This window comes from Lutjanus erythropterus, chromosome 9 (assembly GCF_056507025.1).
Source record: "Lutjanus erythropterus isolate fLutEry1 chromosome 9, fLutEry1.hap2, whole genome shotgun sequence".
In the NCBI taxonomy this organism is placed as follows: Eukaryota; Metazoa; Chordata; class Actinopteri; order Lutjaniformes; family Lutjanidae; genus Lutjanus; species Lutjanus erythropterus.
In genome coordinates, this window is record NC_139325.1 from 8,632,251 (window position 1) to 8,657,257 (window position 25,007).

Here is a 25,007-nt window from a genome sequence, read left to right on the forward strand (position 1 = left end):
GATAGGCATGAAGGTGTTGAGTAGCGAGTTTGTCACGAGTCAACTTTCAAGTATAGCTAATTCATTGAGTTGATTAGTCTGCAAATATTTGACTCATCTGATCTTAAAATAAATGAACAAAAAGTTCAAACTAGCTGGTTCCTTCGATCCACTCAGAATCAATAGGACTGTTATTGTTAGCATTTACCACGCGGCTTCACATCCCTTGTAAAATTCATATTTTAAATGTACAATATGGTACCAGCTGGCAGGAAAGGTATTTAAGGCATTTACTGAATCCCCCTAAAATATATATTTAAAAAATTAAATTATCAACATAAATGTGCAACAAATAGTCGACTATTTGTTTGAATTAACAACTACTAATCGACTAGGAACATCTTTAGTCAGGGGCAGCCCTAAAAACATACTGTGAACGCTCTTTTTCTGACAGGTAGGACACAGTGTCGGGCTAAATGGGATTGATGAATAGTCGTTACTTCTGACTTGAAGTCAAGAGTCTGTGAAAAGAGAGTGATCAGTCAGTGTACGTGGTGAAATGCTTACTCAAATAAAACAGGAGTAAAAAGTGCTGACTATCACACAGTGACAAACTCTGGCTTTAAAGCCAGGCTGGTGGTGCTGTTATCTTAACGCCAAGTCGTTAAATGGACATGACAACTTTATTACAGCGAAGATGAGCCGCGAGTTTCATGGGCCTCTTTCTCATGTGCAAAAGGAAGTCATCTATTATGTAGCACAAGCTACAGTGAGTAATTACATACCATAAGCAAAGTATTAATGTAGTTTGATACAGAGAGCTGAGAGGCCAAGTTCACTGATGGTGTGTGTGGAGTCTTGCTGGTGTCAGGGCCTGTGTGTGGACGCTACAGACTCAGAGATCATCCTGTTCTCACTACATGTTTGACAGCAGACAAAAACACAATCAGAAAAAAAAGTCCTCATTTAAAGTGATAGTTCAGATTATTTCTATTAAGCTGTATGAGTTACTTATTAATAGTCAGTGTATTAACTACAGTAGATGCTGGTTGGCACAGCCTTAGTTGGGAAAGCTAAGCATTGACAGGAAACTGCTGTTAAATAAGAAAAATATCTCTCAACACCAACCAAACTCCATAGGTGAAATCAGTCATTTTACCATGCAGCATACAGGAGTTGCTGGTCTATCACTGCCTCAACCTGTTAGTTAGTTTGTGTTACTGTGTGACTTTGCTGTTTCAAAGGCAAAGTTTAGATTCACCGAAGTCACACAACAACACAAACAAACAAAGGAATGAAGGCAGTGGAAGACCAGCAACTCCCCTGTTATGGTGCAGGTAAAAAGACTAATTTCACCTATGGAGTTTGGTTGATTTGGAGAGTTTTATTTGGCGTATATGATGGTAACTTCCCATTGAAGAAGGCTGTCTGACGGCAAAGTAAAGTGGTGAAAATATTGAAAAACATAGTGTGGACCTTTTTTTAAGTGGATAAAATACATTGTTGTTGTTGACCTTGTGTACAGCAGGCGCTGGTGCCCCTCTCTGCTTCTCCAAACTGGAAACGCGCAGACCAGCATCTACAGTAGCTAATAAACTGACTAACTCACTCATCCAACCCCACTTCAAATATTCTAAACTATCCCTTTAATAACACTGCAACATGCAAAGGGATTTCCCAATTTATACCGTCACAGGCTTCAGGAAAAATAAAAAAGGAACATGATTTTCATTTTTTAAAGCCTGTGGGCCACCTGGATGAGGCACACATTAGTTGTAGCAGTCTTAAATGACCAGATCACGTTCAATACAGCTAGGTTGTTTATCTAAAGACTTTTTAATACTTCTAATGTCGCCAACCTGCAGGAAAGTAATTATGGATCCTCTAATTACTTGTCTCACTGTACGTTGCCAGAAGATAAAGGCAATGTATCATACCAACAACAGCAAATGTCAACTTTCTTAGTCAACAGTCCCCATTGTCGCAGAAGACTTATGAATACCACTGAATAGAGGAAAAGTGCCAGCAGCACTGTATCAAGAAACAGGCCATTATTGCTGTGTAACTCCACTATAGTGCCAGCACAGGCTATAGTCTTTCTATTGTAATGAATATACAGTACATGTGGTCTAGTGGAGCTGTCAACTTAAACACAGAGAACACAGTGTGACAGGCAACATCCCGTTGCCAACACTCTCAGTACCACTCAGCTCTATATTACACTGCCAGCCTCCACGGACCAACCTATACACCACTCAGCTTTTATGGGAAACTTTGCTGAACTGCAGTTTTGTGTGTGTGAGAGTGTGTGTGTGTGTGTGGGCACGTCCACGCTAGAACAGGAGGCACTGGATCTGCCCTGTCCTCTCATTAACACTCTCCCCATGTCGGCTAATCACACTCCTGTTGTGTTGCTGGTAATGTGGCTTTAATTCTTTACGCCGAGAGATGATTCTCTTTCCACGTTCTCAACGTTAAAAAGCCAGACAGACAGACAGACAGACACTGGCCCTGTACCGAGGTGTGTTAATGCTAACAACGTGCACTCATTTTAATTAATATTCTGACAGCGTGTACGTGACTGTTTCCATAGTGACGAACTTGGTGCAGACTGAAAGGGAAAAGGTGTTATTAAAAAACATAAGAGTGGCAAACCTGTCTGCATTATACAGTAGCTGCTGCTTCAATCATATTGTTCTCAATGAAAAGAGGAAGCACTTAAACTACTCACAGCTATGCTACTGAGGCTGTTAACTTGTTAATTACTACTTATTAACAATACCTGTCAGCGTACTAGTCATTTCCCTTTATATTTGTAATTCTAATATGAACTAGGGATGCACCATAAGTATCTTGTAAAGTAAATAAATGGAAATTATATTATTATTCACGATGAAATTAAAGCTATTAATATTGGTTACAATAATATCAGATTTGACAGATTATGTCAAAGTATTTTTAACTTGAATTTTGAGCAAAGTGCTCTATAAAAGCCAAGTATATTTGTGTAGTTTTTAGATGAACTTCACAAGAAAAGATAAATAAAAGAAACATGTAAGAGTGAGAACTGTTCTTCTGATCTGATCTTTGCTCACTACATCCTCAGGTGTGCATAAACTACAGGTTAGATGAACTTATTTTCAAAAGACAAAAATGTGAAATGATCAGTTATGTTATCAGTATCAGACATGAGCAGGTAATTATTGTTTATCATAGCTGCTGAAAAAACTCCATATCACACGTCTAACAATGAAAGCCCCATCTTTAAACTAATAGTTGTTTCAAGTGTTTTTAAAGGGTGAATCTGGAGTGTACAGACACTGTACAAGTCTGTGTATTGTATTGTTCTTGTTACTGTGATCACAAGCGTAGAGCAGAAACAGTTAGCTGACTCACAGATAAGTCAATGGACAGAAAATAAATCAGCCAGAATATGAACTGAGTAATTGTTTAAGGCAATCCCCTGCTCCCAGCTCCACAAATGTGAAGATTTGCTGTTTTTCTTGGATATATATCATGGTCAAATTGAAATCTTTGTGCTTTGAATTATTGGTCAGACCAAAAAAGTAACCTTGGGCTAGTACTGGATATCCAACACCAATACTTTTTTGGTACTGACTAAAATATGCCCGCAGCAGCAAGTATCAAAAACTGCCAAGTGCCTGTTGCCAATGAATGTCTGCTCAGATTCATGAACTTTTGGTAAAATACATTTTTTAAATGTGCATAAAATACACATATCTTTTTTATCTGACAGTCTGGTTTAAATAAAAACTAAATGACAGTTTGAGATTAGTGCTTGCTTGTGCTGAAAACATTTAACATTTGAGAACTTTGACTTCTTTTGTTATATGAAACAAGAGTCTGCAGCCATGTTAGCAGCTGTTAAATGTTAATGTCAGCATGCTAACATGCTAATTATGACAAGCTTATTTAGCAAGTATAATGTTTAGCATGATGCTCAGTTTAGTGTTGCGTGTTGCCATGCTAATTAACACTAAACAGTGATAGTACACGAATTAGTGTAGCTGAGGCCGATTGGAATGTCATTACTTTTACAGGTATTTAGTCATAAACAAAGTATTTTGGCCTGATTGTGGCACTAAATGAAAAATCCAGATTTCACCCAAGATATTACACTTTATCCTACAGCAGCAAATAATTAGTTAAATACACAGTATAAGAAAATCCTTGGCAAACTCTACAAATATTAGAAGAAAAATATCTATAGAATATCTGAGAATAAAGTGGGAGGCCGGCCCAAAATAAATAAAAGATTTTGTAGAAAAGAAAATCATACTGAAACTTCATGTTTCTGGCATTTCACAAACTATTAATGTTCTAATAGAATAAAAATGACATGTTAATCGATTATGGCAACAATTGTTGAATGCTACCCACACAGACACTGACACCACTGTGATGAAACAATAGCCTGCACATCAGGAGCCAAGGCAAATCTGGATTTGCAACAGTTAGTTTCTGTGAAAGAATTTTGATCCACAGCTGCAAACAGGAAGTCCTGCTTGAGCTCCAGACCTCCCATCCTGCTCCTCCTCCTCCTCCTCCTCTCTACTGTCACATGTATTCAGGCTCTTGGCTTGCTAATCACACTGTGATTCCTCCAACCTTTGGTGTTAAGGTTATTGCACTTTGAGCAATATTTTCTTGCAAGTCAAAGTTGGGGGTGGGAGGGTGTGTGAGTGTGTGTGTTGGGGGGGTAAAGGGGGCGTGATGAATGGTATGGCTGAAGTCTACTGCTGCAACGGCTGGATCGATGGCGATGATACATATACATAATGTACACTCGCTGTAGCTTCCACAACAACTCCGTGATTCATCTTTACCATGACAGTAATGCAACGCTGTGACTCAACTGATGTGTGATGATGTGCAAAGAGGGCCAGTGCTCCATTCACTATTATTATATAATCGCCTTAATTAATGAAATAATATTTTAATTGCCTCAAGAGGAATCTCTTAGCAGGAAAGAGAGGGTTGAAAATGGAGCAGGGTTGGCATGAGCACACTTGTGTCGTCCACCTCTGTGATACCAAAGCGCGTCTTTATCGGTTTACGTGGCCCTTTGGAGCCCTGGCACTCTGCATCTCGGCAGCAACACTAACCTCTCAGGTTACAGCCCCAATCAATAGCTGGAGAAGTGATGAGCTCAGCGATGAGAAACACAAACTCTGCATTATCAGATCTTCTTATTGAGCCAAAAGCAGGGGGTCCTGTTCAGGAGTGAGGATTTGAATTGGCTGCTGTGCGGGACAGGCCCAACGCAAGTACAATGAGCTCTGGTCTAATGGTCATATATACATTCTTTATCAGTTGTTGGAGTTTCCTAACTAAGTGCATGAACTTTTTTTCCAAATAGTGGCTACTGCAGTAAGGCGAAAATGGAAAATACTGATGTGGAGTATAATGAACTCACTCAGTAGTGTTTGTTACTGAAGCAAAATCTACCTAAGAGTGTTTTCTGTTTTCTTTACTTCTGTGTGACAGTAAACAGAATATCTTTGGGCTGTGGACAACACAAGACATTTGAAGGCATCATATTGGGCTTCAGGAAATTTTACAGACCAAACAACTAATCAGTTTAACAAGAAAACACTCAAGAGATTAATGGACAATGAAAATAACTGTTAGTTGCAGCCCTATTTCTTCTTTCAAAAAGTTGCACAGTCACAATTTTTATGTACTTGTACTTGTATTTACACTTTATGCTGCTTATCTGAAGGGCTACATATCACTATGTGTCAGAGGGAAACATTGTACTTGAAGCAAGAATTTGTAAAGAAGAAATAACTAATTCATTCTCATATTAATTAAAAGTTGAACTCAATTCAATACACTGCTGCTTCAGCCTTAGTGGGTCTGGCGCGATCATAAGCTCACATTAGCTCATGGCATCTAATGTTAGCATCGCAGTATTGCTTTGCTTTTGGTATAAATAAATAAAAAAAACTAACTAGACATAACATGTTAATCAGTGAGCTTCACCAGTGCTGGTAGGATGTTGTTCTAAAATGTAACTGGCTAATTATTTCCTTCATACTTAGCTTTAGCTTCTTCTCGATTAACTCTGACAGAAAGCACGCATGCAAATTTCCAAAAATTTCAAATTAATGTCAAATTAGTTTAAGGCGTCACTAATAATAACCTAACACTCTCAAAGGGCTCATTGTGCATAATGACCACATATACTTGCGATACCTAAGTACATTTCACTGATAAATACTAATTCTGAATGCAGGACATTCAGCTGTGGGGTGGGTCCCACTGGTGAAACATAAAATCATGAAGTGAAACTAAGTGAAACTTTATTTCACTCATTCTTTTGTATTAGTTGGTTCCCCAGTTGATGTTAATGATTGATCAAAAACACTGTGGGATGTTGGGCCTTTTATGTTGCAGTATTGTTACTTACACTTCAGTAAAATATCTGGAAACATCTCCCACTACTGCATTAAATAAAGGCAATCAGCAAGGTGAATCATGTAAAATGCTTCTCAAAGTGCAGCTCCTGTCTAACCACAGTCTGTAATGGCCAACCAGACACAAAGGCTGTATCACCGACACAGACAGCTTGCTTTCCATTTACCCAGACAGAAGAAAAAATGAAGAGCGTCTCTTCAAATCCATCTGCATGACTAACAATCACTGGGGGAGGGGGGGTCGAGACGTGACAACTTGATGAACCGCCCCTCTCCTTAGCAATAAAACAAAACTCATCTTACAGTTTTAGCGCTAAATGTTTATCCTCTGTGATACAGCAAGCTTAGATGGAGAGGAGGTGAAAAAGAATAATATCTCAGCTTTGAAGTTCCCTTTCCCTTAAGATGATGGGTGGTCAGGAGGGGAGTCACATTTAAAAGCACAGGTAAAAAACAGATAGAGGGGCTTCATCAAACATTCACAGATAGTTAAAGAGGAGGAATGATCATTGACCTCACTGCTGTCATTTTGGCTCTTATTCTTTGTCGACACTGACCAGTGTGTGTTCAGAGTTGAGTTAGTAGAATTACCTTTGGACTGTTTTGTAAGGATTGTTTTTGTAAAAGTTGGTCTTAAAAACAACTTGTGACTAACTATTGGCAAACTATTTCAACATAAACCGATGATACAAATCTACATACAAGACATTATTCAAGGCAGTCTGAGAGCTATTTCTATGCATGTCTTTGAAGGCTCAGTAACAATTTACTTTACTCAAATTTATGGTCCATATTTACTTATATACTTTGCTTTTATTGTAATTACACTGTAAAACCTAATGCTCAAATTCATAAGTGGTGAAAACTTAAAACTAGTAACTTAGAAATGCTGAGTGCCAGTAAAATGTTCTTTCTTTTGTGTCCATTTAACTCAAAATGTTCAATTAATATGAATTTAACAGAATATGTTTTTTATGCTTATATATAATTATTATTTAGTTCTGTTAAGTTTCTGTAACAAGAGAATGAAAATTGAGTTGCATTTACTGAAAATGTTCGAGTTGCCATAATCAATCATCTTAATCTAACTGTAATCAAAGAATAAATGTAACCTCCAACATTTGAGTTTATGAACACAAAAAAATTGTGGCAACTGACTGTCTCAGTTTTTTTAGTACTGCTAATTTATTCAGGTTTGCAGTGTATGAGTCTAAGACAGAGACTGAGAGACTAAGACAGGAGGGGATGCATCAGACCACCCCCACCCCAAAGTCTTAGAAGTCATCTTGATGCGCATGTGAGTGTTGAGCAGTTGCAGGCATGTAGGAAGAGTTAACACAACTTTAATAAATAAATTTCAATTTGGAGCGCAGTTTAAAACTCAAGATATTGAGATGCCAACATTGCAATGATATTTGAGCCTTACAGAATCATTAGCAATAAAACCTAAAATGATAAACCATGTTCCTAATACAAAACAACCAAAGGGGCAGTGTGTTTCATATTCATGGAGCCAAACCTAAATATGCTAAATGACTAGCATGAAGCTTAACACAAAAGGAACTGGTAGGTAATATATTTAGCAAAAAATGACTACCTATGGCACATCGCCATATGACTAGACAGTCAATACAGTGTAAGATCTGTCAATCATTGCAAAGCTAATCATTTAGACAAACAGAATTTAGTCTAATGCTTGACTGAAACAGTTTAACTGCAGTGGAGATTAATGAGTGCCTGTTCTACTGTAGTTGAGGCAAGAGGACAGGAAACTCAGCTGACATGGACAATAGTGAATGGAGCTAGTTGTCCTCACAGTCATCATCTCAGACTACATTAAGCTGAGCCTGTCCAAGAATTTTACTGGCTTTTTGACCCTGCCAGACAATTTTTCATTGCTTAATTACTTAATGTGAGCAGACTGATCTTTTATAGAAATAATCTGTGATCACTGGAGGTCTACATGGTTAGACAAAATGTACTTGAAACTGAAGTAAAACTCTGATTTCTGACGTGATAAACCTATGCTGAAAAAAACAGTCTCTGCATTTGCCTCACAGCAATGATGTTGCTCAAACTTCTAACATTTTTCACCATGAGAAATGACATCACTGGGTGTTCCCTGACCCCCTGCTGGAGAGTGACACAATCATCTGTACACTTGATCAAACGTCCCTTCACACCGGCTCCCCACTGACGAGCTTATAAAAGATATATAGTGAAATCCTCCCAATTTGACTCAGCGAATGAAACAGCTGCTCTTCTCCGTCATGATTAAGAGAGCCACCCTAAGAAAAGTCCATCATCTTAAAAAGGCTGAAGAAAAACTACGATCAGAAGTTTTCAAGCGGTAAACCCGAATCCATGCTTCAAAGCGTCCCTTTAGAAAACTCCAGCCTGCGTCATACCCGCACTCTACTTAAGTCTATGGTTTTATTTCTCGGATGTTTTTAGTGGGGAAATTACTGCCGCAGGTGTGGAATCCTTGAATGTGAGGGCTGCATGTTTCCTGAGGCTGGGTACTCTTTTCAGCCGGAGTGACGGAAGATGCTGTTGAGTCACTCGGAACAGGTCTTAATTACCTTCCCTTAAACGTCAACTGTACTCAACATTTGTGCTCATCATCTGGCCTCTTTGAAACATCTGCTGTTGAAAATATCTTTTCACTCATCTAGGGAGTGGCAATCACAACATGAATAGCGCTTCTAAAGTTTACTGGCCACACATGTCTAATTTAAGTCCTTTCAGGCCTGTCACCATGTTACATGTCTTGTCATCTGTCTGTTAATATATGACCACCAAACCCCTAAATTTGGTGACCAAAGTACATACTTGGTGGCCTGAATGTAAATGCATCCCTAGTTCTTATAACTAAACTGTTATAAGGCAACTTATAACGGCCTTCCTTAACTGTAAAACTTGTGTTGTCCACTGCTCCCATGAACTGTGCTGTGTTTTTTCCTGAAGCAACTGTTTCCAATGAAAAACGAGCTGGACTTCTCAAAACCGCAGTACATTACATCCTTTGATGTGTCATGCTCTAGCAACTAAAACTTGTTTCCATTCAATTTTAATTGTCATTTTGTTTTATCATTGTCCGCCATTTGTGTTACTGGTTTGTTTGTCAGGATTGCATTAGCAGTTTGCGTAGGCTCAGTTGAGGCCCTGACATATCGGTAGCTAGCCAGCAACGAGTGCTGTTCACTGTTTAGAATGTGGAACATAAAGGAGGAACTGGAACATTTGTGGAACTGTAATATTGTGTTGGCTTGCAGCTTGTGGATAAAACTTGTGGTCACAGCGGGTCACCTACATGGAATATTTGATGGCCGCAGAGCAATTTCTTGTGACAGGGAATCAGGATTTTTGTAGAACTGTAACGTTGTGTTGGCGAAAAGTTGCAGCATGGGGATAAAGCTTGGTGGCCACCTACATGGAATATACAGAGTAACTTTCTGTGGTCGTGGTGCCAGCAGGCCGTGGTTAATGTCCAAGTAGTGCAGACTTCATTTTTTTGCAACTAAGCCAGCGCCTCTATTTCAGGATTCAACTTTAATGTTTTTTTCACTTGCTGGTCTGGCAAGTAGGTCAGAAAGCTACTTCCCTGAAGTCAGTTTTGACTTGCCCCCGTACAAATTGTTTTATTTACAAGCAGTTATCATATAGTGACAAAGACCAAAGTTAAATGTCATGTTTAATCTAGGGCTGTAACATCAATACAGCAAAAATACAATACTGAAAAATTGCCCATCCCAGTTTTTTAAAGTAAAAAAATATGTCTTTAAATGTCTTGTTTTGTCTAAAGGACAAAAAAAATGAAGAAATGCAGTAAATCTTCATATTTGAGTGGCTGAAAACAGCATTCTCATTTTTTGCATGAAACATTAGTTGATTGAACGATTAATCAATTATCAAAAGTTTGATAGTTTAATTCTTTCTACCACTTGCCCAAACATTTTTGTATGTCTGCCTGGTTGGGCAAGTGAGTTGCCAGATTTTATTTATACATTTGTTTTTAATTCTAAACTGATCTCCTCTCTAGTTTTCCTCATGGGAGATGCATCATCCTTGTTAGTGGGACAGCCTGTCATCATTTTGGTGAGTCCTTGGAGAAAACACAGTGCCAGTACAGTCATTGATACTGTTGACTCTTGAAACACAGTCCAGTCTGTTTGGACAGAGCACCCTTGAAAAGTCAGGGAGCAGTCATTAGTTCAGACACAGTTCTCTTGAGTGCGATGCAGGTGCACCGTGCTGTGGTCCGGTGATCCCGCTGAGATTCCCGCCACTTAAGCTCCCTCGACAGAGCCGGAACAGATCCCAGGAGGGTCCCATAATGGCATGCAGGGTGAGTGACATGCTGAGACAAACCGCTCAAGGACTTTCTGGAAATTAAGGTGATTAAAATCACCTATTACAGTGCTGAGAGCATCAGCAGATTGCACTTTCTGAATCATCCCGATAATTGTGGCAGGATTGGTGTCAGCCGTAGGGTGAACGTGAACAGTGATAAATAAGTTAACAACCTGGGGGACAGAGGCGACTTAGAGATGCAGAGAGGAGTTCAATGTCAAGAGGACAAACCTGTTCTTGCGCCAGTGACTGGTGAATCATCTGCTATTAATATATGGACACAATCTGTGTATGTGATCTTATGCTCACTTTACTGTGACAGCTTGTCAAGAGTTAAACTCATGCTGGATCTGTAGTGCTTTTACATATGACAAAATGTGTGTATTCTAGTATCCAACAAAGCAATCCACAAGAAATGTAAGCTGTACAATGAAGGGCAAGAATAAAGACATTTTCAAGCAGTGTTCCTTCTAGTTTAGATAAAGCTGAGGGGTGGTGACACAATTTACAGGAAAGGAAAGCAGTAAAATTAATCATTTTCTATATCAAACCCTCTTTTCTATAAACCAGCCCAAACCTCTGCACACATTTTGTGTGAATACAGCTGAAGTGATTGTCAGGCTGCTCTGCCCATGTGTCTGTATGTGTGTATATCTCCTTCTGCAGCTCTCACAGACAGAGAGCAGACGAAAGAGATGAAGAATGCAGTGTAATTTTTACAGAGTCCTGACCTCAAAACCCACTGAATTGGCTGGGGGTTACACACCACTGCCAAACATGCTGAAGCCCAGACACATCGCAAGCAAAGCAAAATTAGGGATGCACAATAAATATCAGCTATACTGGTAACATATATTAGCCGATAAATATTGTCTTTACTAGTATCTGACTTGACAGATCAAAGCATTTAAATTGAATTCTTATGCAAATGCTCTATAAAAGCCAAAGTAAGATTGTGAAGTTTTATGATGAACATGGCTGAAAAAATAAATCAAGTATTCCCAAGCAAAGTATGAGAAAATAAGAAAATACAGACAGAGGAAAAGGTGTCTGCAGACAGACACCACCACACACTTCTAGTGAGTCATAAGTGATGATTTAGAGGGATTATTTTTATACGTTTATTTTAGGAAAATGCTAGAATAGCTTATAGTATTCCTTTAAATGGATATTACTACACTTTAAAAGGTCACAAGCAAAAACACCTCAGAATCAGGAGCAACTGAAAAATCTGATCTGTAATATACTGCTCACGTCTCAGACAAAATGACCTTGCACATCTGTAGTTCAATATAGATTAAGCTGAAAGTTTTGGTTTTAAAAAAAGGAGATATTGATATTATAAGGCACTCTCAGAAAATAGTTGTAATAACTCATATGGACTTCCTTGTTTGCCAGCAAGTCTTTCCTCTCCATCACAGATTTGATACAGACATTAAAATTCAGGGCACTGAATGTAGAAACCTAGAGCACTATAGTATACCTGTGTGTTATGGGTGATTTTCCAATTTCAAGGGTTTCCAATCAAATATGATGTTCAGTTATAATCATCATCATACATGTGTCTATCCCTTAGGAAAACAGGAGGAACTACCCTGCTGTCTAGTTCCTTCATAGAAGTGTATAATCAAATCAGATGGGGAAAAAGCACATTACAAGCATGCACACTACTGTATCTGTTCAACAAGGGTAGCCTCTCAGGACATGCAGGACCGAGTCATAAGCTGCTGATTACAGCATAGACCGGATGATTGGAGAATCTGCATTAACATGCTGTTCTATAGCATGTGTTCTCAACGCCTATAGGTGTGGCAAAGCTGTGTTCATAGCAGATACCTTAAAACCTGTTTTTGTAATCTCTCTGTATGTCTAAAGTTTTGCCACCTTGCAGATAAGCCTGCAGCAATTTGCAAGGCAATTCATCTCAGTCACTGCTGTATCTGCTAGCTAAACTAATACCTGATGTAGCTGTGAGATGTTAACAGAAACGACACAGAAGAAGCCAAACAGCTTTCAAAGTACCATTCTGCATGTCGTAACTTGTCATGTTGCAGCTGTTTGTCCAAGCAGCTGAAAGCAAAACTGCATTTCTATTTTTGTCTCTTTTCTACCCATCTGTCCCATACCCACTGACCACCATGTGAACTCAGACTTTTGACACACATTCCCGATTAGGCCTAATCTGCAGAAGCTCAGGGCTGTCCCACTGTGAAATCAGAAAGGGCTTGAGGACTCCCTCACAGACTTTTTGAGCTGTATATGCAAACTTTTAAGTAGTTTGTTGGAGGTAATTGCCTGCAGTTTTTGGTATGCTGATGCTACAACTGGAGAAGACCATAAAAAGACATTTAACGTGCTGAAACACTTACATGATTTTGGTCCAACAGATTTTTTCTGTCAGCAATCCAACCCAACCCAACAATCAATAATGAAACTTGTTACCAACTATTCTTATGATCACATTTCACTGATTTCATGTTGTTGCAGCCCTTAGCAAGGTCAGACGACAATGTAAAGACAACATGAGCACAATGTAAAGACTGTGAAAACGTAGCTACAGGTTGTGCAGTTCTTCCAGACCTTACAGGGACAGTATACGAGCCTACAAGTGTCATGATCTGCTGTTAAATACCAAAGGAAGAGGAATGCCTACCAGCATGCAACAGCAAAAACAACACATTGAAGATGGCAACAAGTACAGCTGCAGCGACAGCTCCGCCTCGACTTGTCAAAAAAAAAAAAAAACAGTCGAAAGACATATGGAAGCACTTTGCCTTGGCCTGTCATCATGCCAGTGCATTTAAACGATTGCTTGAGTTCAACTTATATTCAAAGTTCAGGAGCAGAAATCACTTTTACAGTCCATTATATAGCAGACATGGCAACATGCTCCCTTGACAGTGATTCGCATCAGACTTCGCAAACATCCCCCTCAGTTTGAGAAGGTCAGAAAACTTTTTAACTCGGTTGATGGAGAAAAATAACAGTTTTTGTTTTTCACTGTAGTATGGCATTAGGTAGTGAGAACTGTTTCATTGGTAGTGTATTATGACATTCCTAACAGCCTTCCTCAGATGTCATCACATGACTGAAAGGAGCAATATGTAGCAATTGTGCTTGCAAAAATGAGCACTGCAGTCCCAATAAGTTGGAGCCATAAACTGTATATTAAATAGGCTGAAATCCTTTTTAATATATGATCTATGGTTGAAGTGAGTTGTTTCCTTCGCTCCCTCCTCCCCAGACTCCGTTAAGCTCATGCGGGGTTCAGGAATGCTGCAGGAGTGCAAGACAAGCGCAACATCGCAAATAACAAGTGACACTGAGTGCTACACTGTAAGCTGATCAGCTGTTTATAACTGTCAACTGTCTGTCAATGTAAAGTTTCAGTATCCTGACTGTGAGTTATGTGGCTGTCTGTCTCACTGTCTGCCAGACTCTATTAACATACTGCTCAATTTAACTGTTACAAACATAAAGGCCTTTTAAAAGATTATTAATGCTTTCTTACAACTCATAAACAGACACTAACTCATTTGGGCAAGCATTCGGCATTAATTTGAACTCTAATTAACGTGAAACAAGCATACATAAACAGTTGTTCCGGCGTGGATTAGGCTAGAAATTTCAAAGGGGGACGCGGGTATTTCAACTTAATGTTTCCTTCATCTCTGATGATTTATAATATCATAAACTATATTACAGATCTCTCCTTTAAATGTAGAGTCATGTGATAGTAAGTAGTTGTAGTTTGGGGGAGATCACATGCCCTGTCTCAGGTCGAGTCTTAGACGTTGGATGTGAATGGCCTCTTTGATTTTCTGTGGCGAAACCATGACTAATAACATAGAGACTCTGATACAGATATTATGAATAAAAATTACATGAGCTTCACACTTTACCAGCTACAGATATGCCTCTGGCGCAGGTAATATGAACTCACAAAGTTCTGTCCCACTCTTTAAACAGCATTTGGAGCCCAGACACTCAGTGAGCGAGGATCACACAGGTGATGTCAAGCCTGTTTTTTATGGGTTAGCGTGGATGGACGGTGCCACCGGGCCCATCAGTGTCCAACTTGTCAATGCCCACCCATGGTTGATTAACTCCCTCTGTGCCCACCCTCGTCTCTAACATCATCTTCTCGCTTCCACTACCTGACTCCTCGTCTAGTTAGTCTCACTCTTCTCCCCTGAGTGGGGCAGTAGCCTGCAGACACAAGCCGCCCCCGCGGTCCACTCTGCTGCTGGAAGAGAGAGGCACAAGGACTGCTAATGAACCCGCTTGCCATCCGCCGCATTTCAAGACCAGCAGAGCATGCATCTGATTAATCTTTGTCCTAATTAGATCGAACAATTAACCTGCCTGCCACCGAGCTCTGGAGCCTGATGACTCTGCATGAGCTGCAAACCCCCTGTACGTTAAAACCAGAGCAGTGGGGTGAGTGCACACCCTCACTCTGCAGCTTCTTGTGTTTTCAGAACAACCAATTAACGCCAGCTAATAGTGCAAAGCATTCTGTGTGATATTTCCGTGGATCATGTGGCTGAGAGCTACGATCGCTTCTGCTTTTCATTTCAAATACAACATTTCTCCGCTTTTAATTCAAAGTCAGAGAAGGCACTGATGCGTCTCATAATAAATTATGTGTGAGAGGCAAAGCAGAAAGGGAAAAAAAAATCCAATCTTCATTAACATGGAGATACTCCCCGATGTGAAAAGCCTTGAGGACATACTTGTTCACTCACTGGCTGGACGCTTTAAGCATGCACTGCCTGCTGATCTGAAATATTTGGAATGCCTCAGTTGTTGCAGGCAGCGTGTCCTCACAAAATAACTGGACAGGCAGAGTGCAACCACTGAGGACATGAACTTAGCTCGTTTGTCATGAGTTTATATCAGTTCAGAAGACGGGAAATTGGCTGGGAAGCAACCATAGCTACCCTCATCTTGCATTCATGTGCTCCTTGGACGGTCCTAGTTTCCAAGATGGGAAGTCACTATTCCGACTCTGGTGTGGTCGTGTGCTTTTAAGTCATAAAGAGAAACAGCATGGATGCTACTCGTGCTGCGTTCCAGACAGCGTCGTTGGTCGGAATTTTCCCACCTCCTACTAGAAGAAGTACAATCAAATGCCACTCACAGTCATAGTCCCTGCTTGAAGAAGAAGAAGAAGCAGTTGTCTGATGTCACACAACAATGGCAGTAGATGCAACGATTCATTAATTAATCAATTATCAAATTAATCCAACTAATCAATTAATCAGTTTGATTATTGAGGAAAAAAAAGACAAAACTCTTTAATTCCAACTTCTTAAATGAGGATATTTTCTGAATATCTTCGGGTTGTGGGCTAAACAAGACATTTGAGGACATCATCTTTGGCTTTGGGAAACAGTGATCGACATTTTTAACCATATTCTGACATTTTTTAGATCAACCAACTAACCGATTAATCAAGAAAATAATCGTCCAATCAATCAGTGATTAAAATTATAGTTTGTTGCAGCCCTAAATGGCAGCATCCATGGAAGCCTAAAATACTACATATCAACATCAGAACAGAGGGCCCTGGTGTAGACGCTCTATAAGGATTAATGCTGCTATATGACCAAACATTATATGCAATATGTGAATCAATAAAAAGTTATCAACCAAATATTTTCTCTTGTCCACCTTATTTCTGCGTATATAATGTCAACAGACAGCAACTCAGCAACCATTGTAACAAAATTGTCCCTGATTTTCTGACTTGAGGGGGCGTTTGAATTTTCCCAGTGGGGAAATCATTTTTCCCATTATTCCAACAACACATGAAGGCACTATCAGTCCTATGAATACACACTCCAGGAAGTCTTCCTTAACATGTGTGCAACAGCAAGTGTTGCATAATGTACTAGCACTATCTCCTCATGATCAGTTTAATGCGTACTAGGAAACTGACACGTTTTGTTGTAATGTACAACTACAGTGAAAAAAAAAAGTTGGTCTGGTAATTTACAGTCAGGGGTTCCATGTAATTTATCTCAGCTGTGAGCTTTTGTTCACAAGGAAGACACATTTTGTGTTCACAGTCTCCATTGTTGTTTTTAACTCACTGGCAGTGCGGCTGTTTGTTTCACACCCACAGACCCTATAAAACTGAGTTTTATGATTTTAAGACACTGAAAAACATATAATGTATCAAAATTCCCTGTTTCAGCTGACAACGCTGCTCCTTACAGCAGGATGAGTTGCAAACTTCGTTCAAAATCTAGTCGTTAGATAAATGTCATGTACTAGTTTATATGGTGTACAATAAGAAGAGTTGTCTCGACTTTCAGATGAATTCAGTAAGATTTAAAAATATAGTCTTTCTCACAACTCAACTTTTGTGTGTCACGCTGGTCAAAGGCACAGTATATTTTTGACAGCAGGCTGCGGAAATAACTACACTAAAAACCTAAATCTAATTTGAATTAAGCGACACTTAATGAATATAACTTAGCCGAATTTAAGAGTGACCTTTAATGTTTATCTCTAGACCTTAACTTGTGTTCTGTCTGATAGGAGAATTATCCACGGAGCGAGGACACCTTAAATTAAACGATTTTTACAGGGAATTCGGCTCGACACTCTGGAGGAACAGCATGCCTGGGGAGAGGTTTGGGCTCTCTGGGAAGCTGACGTCTGCCCCAAAACTACCAGCTAACGGAGCTGCATGTTAGACTAACCTGGTTTGGAGTGGACGGTGTTATTGTCGTGTGTTGTCCCAGCATGGTGCTGCTGAATTTGGACAGTCTCCTGTCCGGTTCCAGGCCACAGTCTCTGAGTGATTGCGTCCCTGACAACTCTCGCTCCGCTGCCCGTCACAGAAAGTATGTAGTCCATAACTGTGCCGCTGCAAACCTAACGTGAGGTTAGCTAAAAACAAAGCTTTCAAAGTGCTGCGAAGCCCGCAGTCATTGCACAAAGCGCAGTGTTGGCAAAACGTAACAGGCTGTAACTCGTGGTGTGAAAAGCCTCAAACACTCAGTACATTCCGAAACAGGAACTGTTTGAAATACGTCAACAAGTGCAAACTTTTTGCCCCTAGTGGAGTCAAGCTGTGCAACGCAGTAAGGCAACAGACTGGTTCTGTTTACACCAGCCCACTGCCCCATTGGCCTATATTTACATTGCTGGCAAATACATGCTGTGGTACAGTAAGTTTTTAAAATCATCTAAATCCTTTTCACAAGTAGTGAAGCAACCACACTGTGAAAAATACTCCGTTACAAGTAAAAGTCTTGCACTGACAATTTTTCTTTTGCAAAAAATGTACTTAAAATATTAAAAGTTAAAGTGTTAAATGCAGAAAAATGTCCCCTGGAACTGTTATAACCTACTATTATATCATTAGATTACTATATTGTAATTACTCATGCAGTAGGATTTTACTGCAGTAGTTAGACTGCAACTAATGAAAAAAAAGAAAGAAAGAAGTGAAAAATTAAATTACTGAAAAATGCCATCACAGTTTCCCAGACCCCAAACTGACAAATTCACAGTACTTTGTTTTATCTCACCAAGAGTCTATCCCTTAAATTATTAAATAATAAACTGGCTTACTGAAAACATTCAAAGGAAAAGCAGCATATCTTCACAACTGTAACGCTGGAACAATGAAATCTTTATGTTTAGAAATGTATTAATTGATTTTAGCCTTGCCTTTACAATTTCAAATGTTTACATGTTAGGATGAGAAGAGCAGAATGACCTCAAATTTCTACTTAAAGGAAAATTTGCGACGCGTGCACCTTTTCCTGCAAACACATCTGGACGCACCATAAAGCCAACTAGAGCTGCAACAGGTGGTTGATTAATCTTTTTTGTTTAAGGGTAAAATTTGTCACTTTTCATGTGGATGTCCAATCAGTATTGATGGTAAATGTGTCAGCTGAAGCAATAAAATCATCAGCGCGTGCCACATTGACCGAGAAAGTAGAGTTTTTCTGCCCACAGAGCCGTGCCTGCAGTGCCTACATGTACCAGGATGCATTGCATGCAAGCTTCTGATGCCCACACCCATTTTGCCATGAATCATCGCCCTAGCCTGCAACTATTACTTTGTTGGCCAGATCATAGAATTAGGTGACAAAAACACTCACCTAGCTGAAACATGCTGTATTTGTAGTACAAGAACTCTGTTCAGTATGTACCAAGGAATTTATCGACTACATTTACCATCAACATTGATTGGTTATCCACATGAAAAGTGTTGAAGTTTCCCCTTAAGGGCAGTATTTGAGTACAAGTACTTATATATTCCACCAGTGTGTATGTATATTATAAATCCTGTGTCTATATTTGACTGCAGAATCAAAACTGAGTTAGTTAAATTCCCTCTACTGCTCATTTTGCTGAGGGTTTCAGTTTATCAGAGAAATCTTTTCAATAACTCCCCCCCCAAAAAAGAACAACCTGTCAGGACAGAAGTTTTTATTGTGAAGGCAATAATTTAACCAGGTAGTTTACTTTTTTATTTTATGTTAAACATTACATAGTAGGTTAAATAGGTTTTACAAATGATAGTAATTAAGCTTCCATTCCATTCAGGTCAAGCAGAGTCAAGGTGCTGCTATTGAGCATTAATTAATTAATTAATAGTATCATTATAACACCTGAGTTTACCCTGTGTCGTATCTATGGCTGCTGTGAAAAGGTCTATTTTACAACATATTTCTATTGGCTTACATTTTAATTTGAAACGAATAATGACTTGCACACTCAGTGCTAATTGGAGTCAGACTTCTAAAGGTTATAATAATTCAGATCAAGGGTATGAAAAATGAACTTTAAAAATTACAAATATAAAAATTAATAAATATATGCACAAAAATGCAAAGCCAGCTCAGCCCACACCGATTTTCCAGACTGTTGCTAGGATATTTCATTGAGTCATTGAGTGCGGGGCTCGATGGCACCCTGGAGAATGACATCCATCTGACTCCCGCCACAATAACATTCTAATAAATCGAGACTTTTCACATTCAGAGCCAAAGCACACTTCTGCACCTACACGCGACTCAAGGGGGCATAGTAAGACCTGTGACATATAAGTGTTGGCTCGTCTAGTCAGAGATAGAAGGAGATGACATTTTGCGGTGCGTTTAAATGGCTGTGGAAAAGTGAAAACCCAACAGGCCAGAACAGGGAGTAATAATTGGGCAGCAGACTCAAGTAGTGAACTGGAAAGACAGTGATGCATTATTCATTTATAAGGGCAGAGCTGTGGTGAGACAGGAGTCAGGATCAGTAAAGAAATCCTGTAATGTTTCAGATGAATTAGAGAAGTCATGTAAACAATGTTTACATCAGAGAAGGCAAAGAGGGGGGAGAGTTTCTGTTCAAGCTTTAATCTGACAGGGGAGATCCTGTGTTTCTTTCCTGGCATCTGTAGTAGGTGGGCTGAGGTTGAAACAGCTGTTCTAATTGAGAACATTGAACCAGTGTGATTTGAAACTGACTCAGGGCCATATTCAATACTGAATGTGCTCCATCTGCTGGCTGCACTGGGCAGTGCATGCTTTAGCATGGTGTCTATATGTATCAGCAAGTTAAATCTAAGAACTTTCAATACCTAGGTTTAATTGAATTTAAATTTTGCAATACAACTAAACATCAAATGTGAAAATAAAGGTGTACTCTTCTACGTAAATATATTTCTTGTCATTTCAAAATTAGAAGTAAGGCAAAATTACAATATCTGGTTGAGTTTAAGAACATTTGTCCAAATATGTTCATTGGTAAAAATCTAAAAAAAACTTAAACAGGATAACAGAGGCATTCAAATGCAACTATTGTGCCTGAAATGAATTTTAGCCCACCATCAGAGAATCCAATAAATAAATACTTCCCAAATAGCATTTTAGACTATTGAAGGACTTTTATGAGTACATGTGAATTTAAGACATTTTAAGACTATTTAAGGACCTGTAGCTGCCCTGTTTATGTCCTCTCTCAGAAAAAAAGTTTAGATGAAGAGCAGCGGCAGTCTTAATAAAAATATAGATCATCAGATTTAAATCCTATGCAAAACATATGAAGCATATTCTGATTCTCTTATAGAGAGGAAAGATGGTTGCTCCTCCACAACTTGCTATTTACAAGGACATAATTGGAATCTGCCTTTGACTGGTGTACCCTGAAAGAAACTTTTGTTCTGTGAAAGTTAACACGGCTGCAACTGACGACTGATTTCATCACCCATTAATCTGCTGGTAATTGTTTTTAAAATATATATTTTTTGGCCTTTATTGGATTGGACAGGCGAAGACAGACAAGGAAAGTGGCAGAGAGAGAGAGGGAGAGGGGAAGACATGCAGCAAAGGGCCACAGGCTAGAATCACCTCAATAGAGAGGGGCATCAGCATGGAAGCACAGTGACGTACTGCTCAGCAACAAAACATATTTTAGTCACTTCTATAAAGGTCCCCCCCCCAAAAAAAAGATCACGAAATAGTTAATAAATTAGTACACAAAATGGCAGAAAAGGGTAACCAACAGCTCAAAAGATACTTCATATACAGTGACATAAAACAGACAAGCAGCAAATCCTTTTAACTGCCATTCAGAGATTTCTGTCAACAACTCTGCCAACCATGTCCGAGACCCTTGATGGACTTGCAGTCAGGGGATTTTATTTGGCCCTCTGCTCCTCTCTGACCTTGCACAGGGCCCTGCTGGTACACTTGGCACTCGGACAGTGTATTTAGACAGGTCTCAGACTGGCCCAGTGCCACCCCGCAGGGCCTTGTAGCTGCGTGATATACTGTGTTGCTGTACAGCTGCCCAGAGCGGTCATCAAATCATCCATAACATCCTCAGAGGGAGGCTGACTGGCTTCCTCCTCTCTGCGTTTTAACCTCTTAGGTTGAGAGATGTACTTGCTAGCTGAATCTAGCTAGAAAGGCCAATTTTCTGTGAGAACTCCTCTACTCTCTAATTAAGCCTTAGTGTGACCAAAGAGAGAAAATGAAAGAATTCCCTCTGTGCTCATCCGACAACATGAGCCCCTTTGCATGGAAATTATGTCAGTTACTTTAGTCTACTTAAGCTGGCATGTTTGATGTATTGTCTGTTTTCTGAATTTTACAGGTGATTAAAGAGTCTCAAGCCAATTAGGTCACTGACATCCACTCTTTTAGAAATAAGGGTTCCAAAAAGAACCAATAAGAACCAATAAGAACCCTGTTCATCCAAGGAACGCTTTTTGGAAGGAAGAGTTCTTTGAGGCTTGTTGAATACATGAATGTTTTCTTATTTAAACTGGTAATTACCCTAGGTGGGTTCTTGGAAGATAAAAGGGTTGTTGGTAGAACACCTTGGGTGGGTTCTAGATGAAACACTTGGAAGATACAAGGGTTCTCGGTAGAACACCTTGGGTGGCTTCTAAATGAAACCCTTCCAATATAAAAAGGTTTGTGGTAGAACTCCCTGGGTGGGTTCTAGATGAAAGCCTTGGAATATAAAAGGGTTCTCCATAGGCACCAATGGATGGGTTCTTGGTGAAACTCTTGCAATATAATAGAGCTCTGGGTACAACACCCTGGGTGGGTTCTAGATGAAACCCTTGGAATCTAAAAGGGTTCTTGGTGAAACCCCTGGGTGGGTTCTAGATGAAACCCTTGCAATATAAAAGGGTTCTGAGTAGAACTCCCTGGGTGGGTTCTAGATGGAACCCTAGGAATATAAAAAGGCACTTTGTAGAAACTCCTGGGTGGAGTCTACCATTAAAAGGTGGAAAGGTTATGGAAGGAACTTCCAGAGTGGGCTCTGGGTGGAATCATTACACATGGAATGAATATCTCATAAGTTGTTCTAGGTGGAACCTTTTACAGATGGCTCTAGGTAGAGCACTTTATGTTAGGTTCTAGGTAGAACTCTCTGAAGGCCCTTTTCCACCAAACTAGTTCTGGTTCTTGAACCAGTTTTGCTGAAAATGCTTGCAACCTTGGTGCTACCTAGCAAACAGCCCACGTTTCCAACAGTTTTGAATGGAACCGCTGTAATCAAAGATGTCATCAATGCACAACAACATATAGAATATGACACGCCCATTTTGGTTCCCATTATCTGGCAACCAACCTTTGAGGCTCCAAACTTATTTATTTTGGGTGGAAATGCTCAGAACGGTTCAAAATTAGGTGCTTGAACCAGAACAGGACCAGTCCCACGTTGGTGGAAAAGGTCTATGAAAAGGTTTCAAGTGGATCCTTTATAAAAGGTTCACTCAGGAACCAAAAAGGGATTTTTGGGGGACAACCCAAAGACTTCTATACGGTTCTAGTTGACACTTTTCTTTCTAAGAGTGCATTATGGTGTTATGCTCCTCTGGAAAATTGCAAATGACCCTGTTTGTTTATGGCCGATTGGTCGTTATACCTCCTCCTTTTAGTATTTAAGGCCTCTTCAATATGTGCATACTGTATGTTAAGAGTGCATGCACAATTTATAACACTACCTTTTTATCATTAATTTTCTAACATGATCAGATCAGCACTTGAGAGTGCAGCAATGTACTAGTGAGGGAACCATTCTGTTTAATGACTTTAAAGTGGTACAAGAACCCGTATAAAAACCTCCTGGTGTCAGCAGCTGCCAGCAGAAGCCCTGAGAGGGTCTTGTGTGTGAGGCTTTGTCATCGTCTGAGAGCAGGGCACTGGGGAGCGAGTGTTAATCTCAGCTGTTTCCTATTGAGAGCCAGGTAGGCTGCAGCCTAATCCTGAGAAGAGGAACGCTTTCATTATGGAACAACAAACACGAGAGCCACTGGGGAGCTGCCGCTTTTCCACTGTCAATGGAGGGACGGAATACACAAGCATGGTTACGTAAGCAAGGGCTGCAGCAACACCAGCATGTGTGCACTGGAATGGCTTTATTAGCATGTACACACACACACACACACACACACACACACACACACACACACACACACACACACACACACACACACACACACATTTTCACACAATCGCAATCTGTTCTTTCCTCCCAGACATTTCTTGTTTACAGTGGAAATCAGTGTGACATAAATGCAGCAGAGAGTTCACTCATGCAACACAAATGCACCTGCTGGCAAACAAAAACAAGCCTTACAGTGTGGGGTTTGTTGGGAAGGCTCATCGAGGTTTGTATGGCAAAGGGGACGGCGTGAGATATTTTGCCCAAAGTGAACAATCTCACATGGCATTTCTTGGAGCTGCAGAGTAAATACAGAATCCTACAGCGAGCACTGTCCCATGTTTCACGAGCGTTCTGCCCTATTATCCCGCAGCCTGTACAAGACGCATAAACAAGATCACGACCAATAAAGACAGTCAGCTGCAGGAGGAGTCGGGCAGAGGCATCCAGACAATGGCAGCAATCACAGGTGTTTAACAGCCCTTGTCAGAAAATCCCTCCCTTGATGAGGTGTTTTCATCTGGGAAGTGAAGCTTCGACTCTCAAAAGCTGTCAGCCCAACAACAGATGAACATGTTTTTCACTCTGGCAGCAGGACCCAAATATTCATGAGCGGGAAACATGAATCAAGCGTTGTGCAGCGCCTGTTAAGACCGTGACAATGCCAAGCTGAATCACCAGATCATCTGGAGGAAAAGGGCCATTTAATTACTCAACACTGAGGTTACACAAGTCTGACTGCTGACACTTTTTCATTTCTTCATTTTACATGAACATTGTACGAAACTGAACCTTCAACATCTCCTGTCTTGCAGCTTATGAGAGCTACAGTAAAAAGGTTAATACCAACAATAGACCTTTTTAACAGCAGCCATATTGATATGAAAAAGTAGTATAAACACAGACGCTACCAATGATACTTATTAAGGTCCTGTTCCATTTCGTGTAGCAGAGCCTTTCTAGTGAACCAACATGCACAATAGCAGCATCGTGACTAATCAATATCATTGGTAACACTTGTGTTTACTAGTGTTGTAGCAGGGGATTCAACATTGGTTTTCATCTTGGGACCTGTCTCAAGACAACTTCTTGACATTCTGTGATACAACGCTTAGTGAGACACTTGGACCACATACATCAAACTTTTATCAGCCTGAAAAGGAAGCATAAAGAAAGGTAAGCTAAGAGTAAGTGATGCTAGCAAAGCTAGCTAGCTAACGTTATGTTTTTGCTTGTGATACACAATGATAAGACTGGCCACATAAAGCTAATGTAGCTAATGTACATACAGTCATGTTAGATCAATGTTAA

The 25,007-nt window shown here is 39.9% G+C and overlaps 1 protein-coding gene across 4 annotated transcripts in view; it reads right to left on the reverse strand.

Annotated features, from left to right (window-relative positions):
- The window catches only part of oxr1a (oxidation resistance 1a), a 248,196-nt gene that overhangs the window by 83,840 nt on the left and 139,349 nt on the right, over positions 1-25,007 (reverse strand). The window contains exon 1 of one of the 4 annotated variants that reach the window (XM_084726038.1): positions 17,486-17,801. The exons of 2 other annotated variants lie outside the window; for them this stretch is intronic. In XM_084726038.1, coding sequence (XP_084582164.1) covers positions 17,486-17,642 — 157 coding nt within the window. In that variant the 5' untranslated portion in view covers positions 17,643-17,801. Of the gene's footprint in view, positions 1-17,485; positions 17,802-25,007 lie in introns of those variants that run through there. One more of the 4 variants, XM_084726040.1, reaches the window with a different exon arrangement.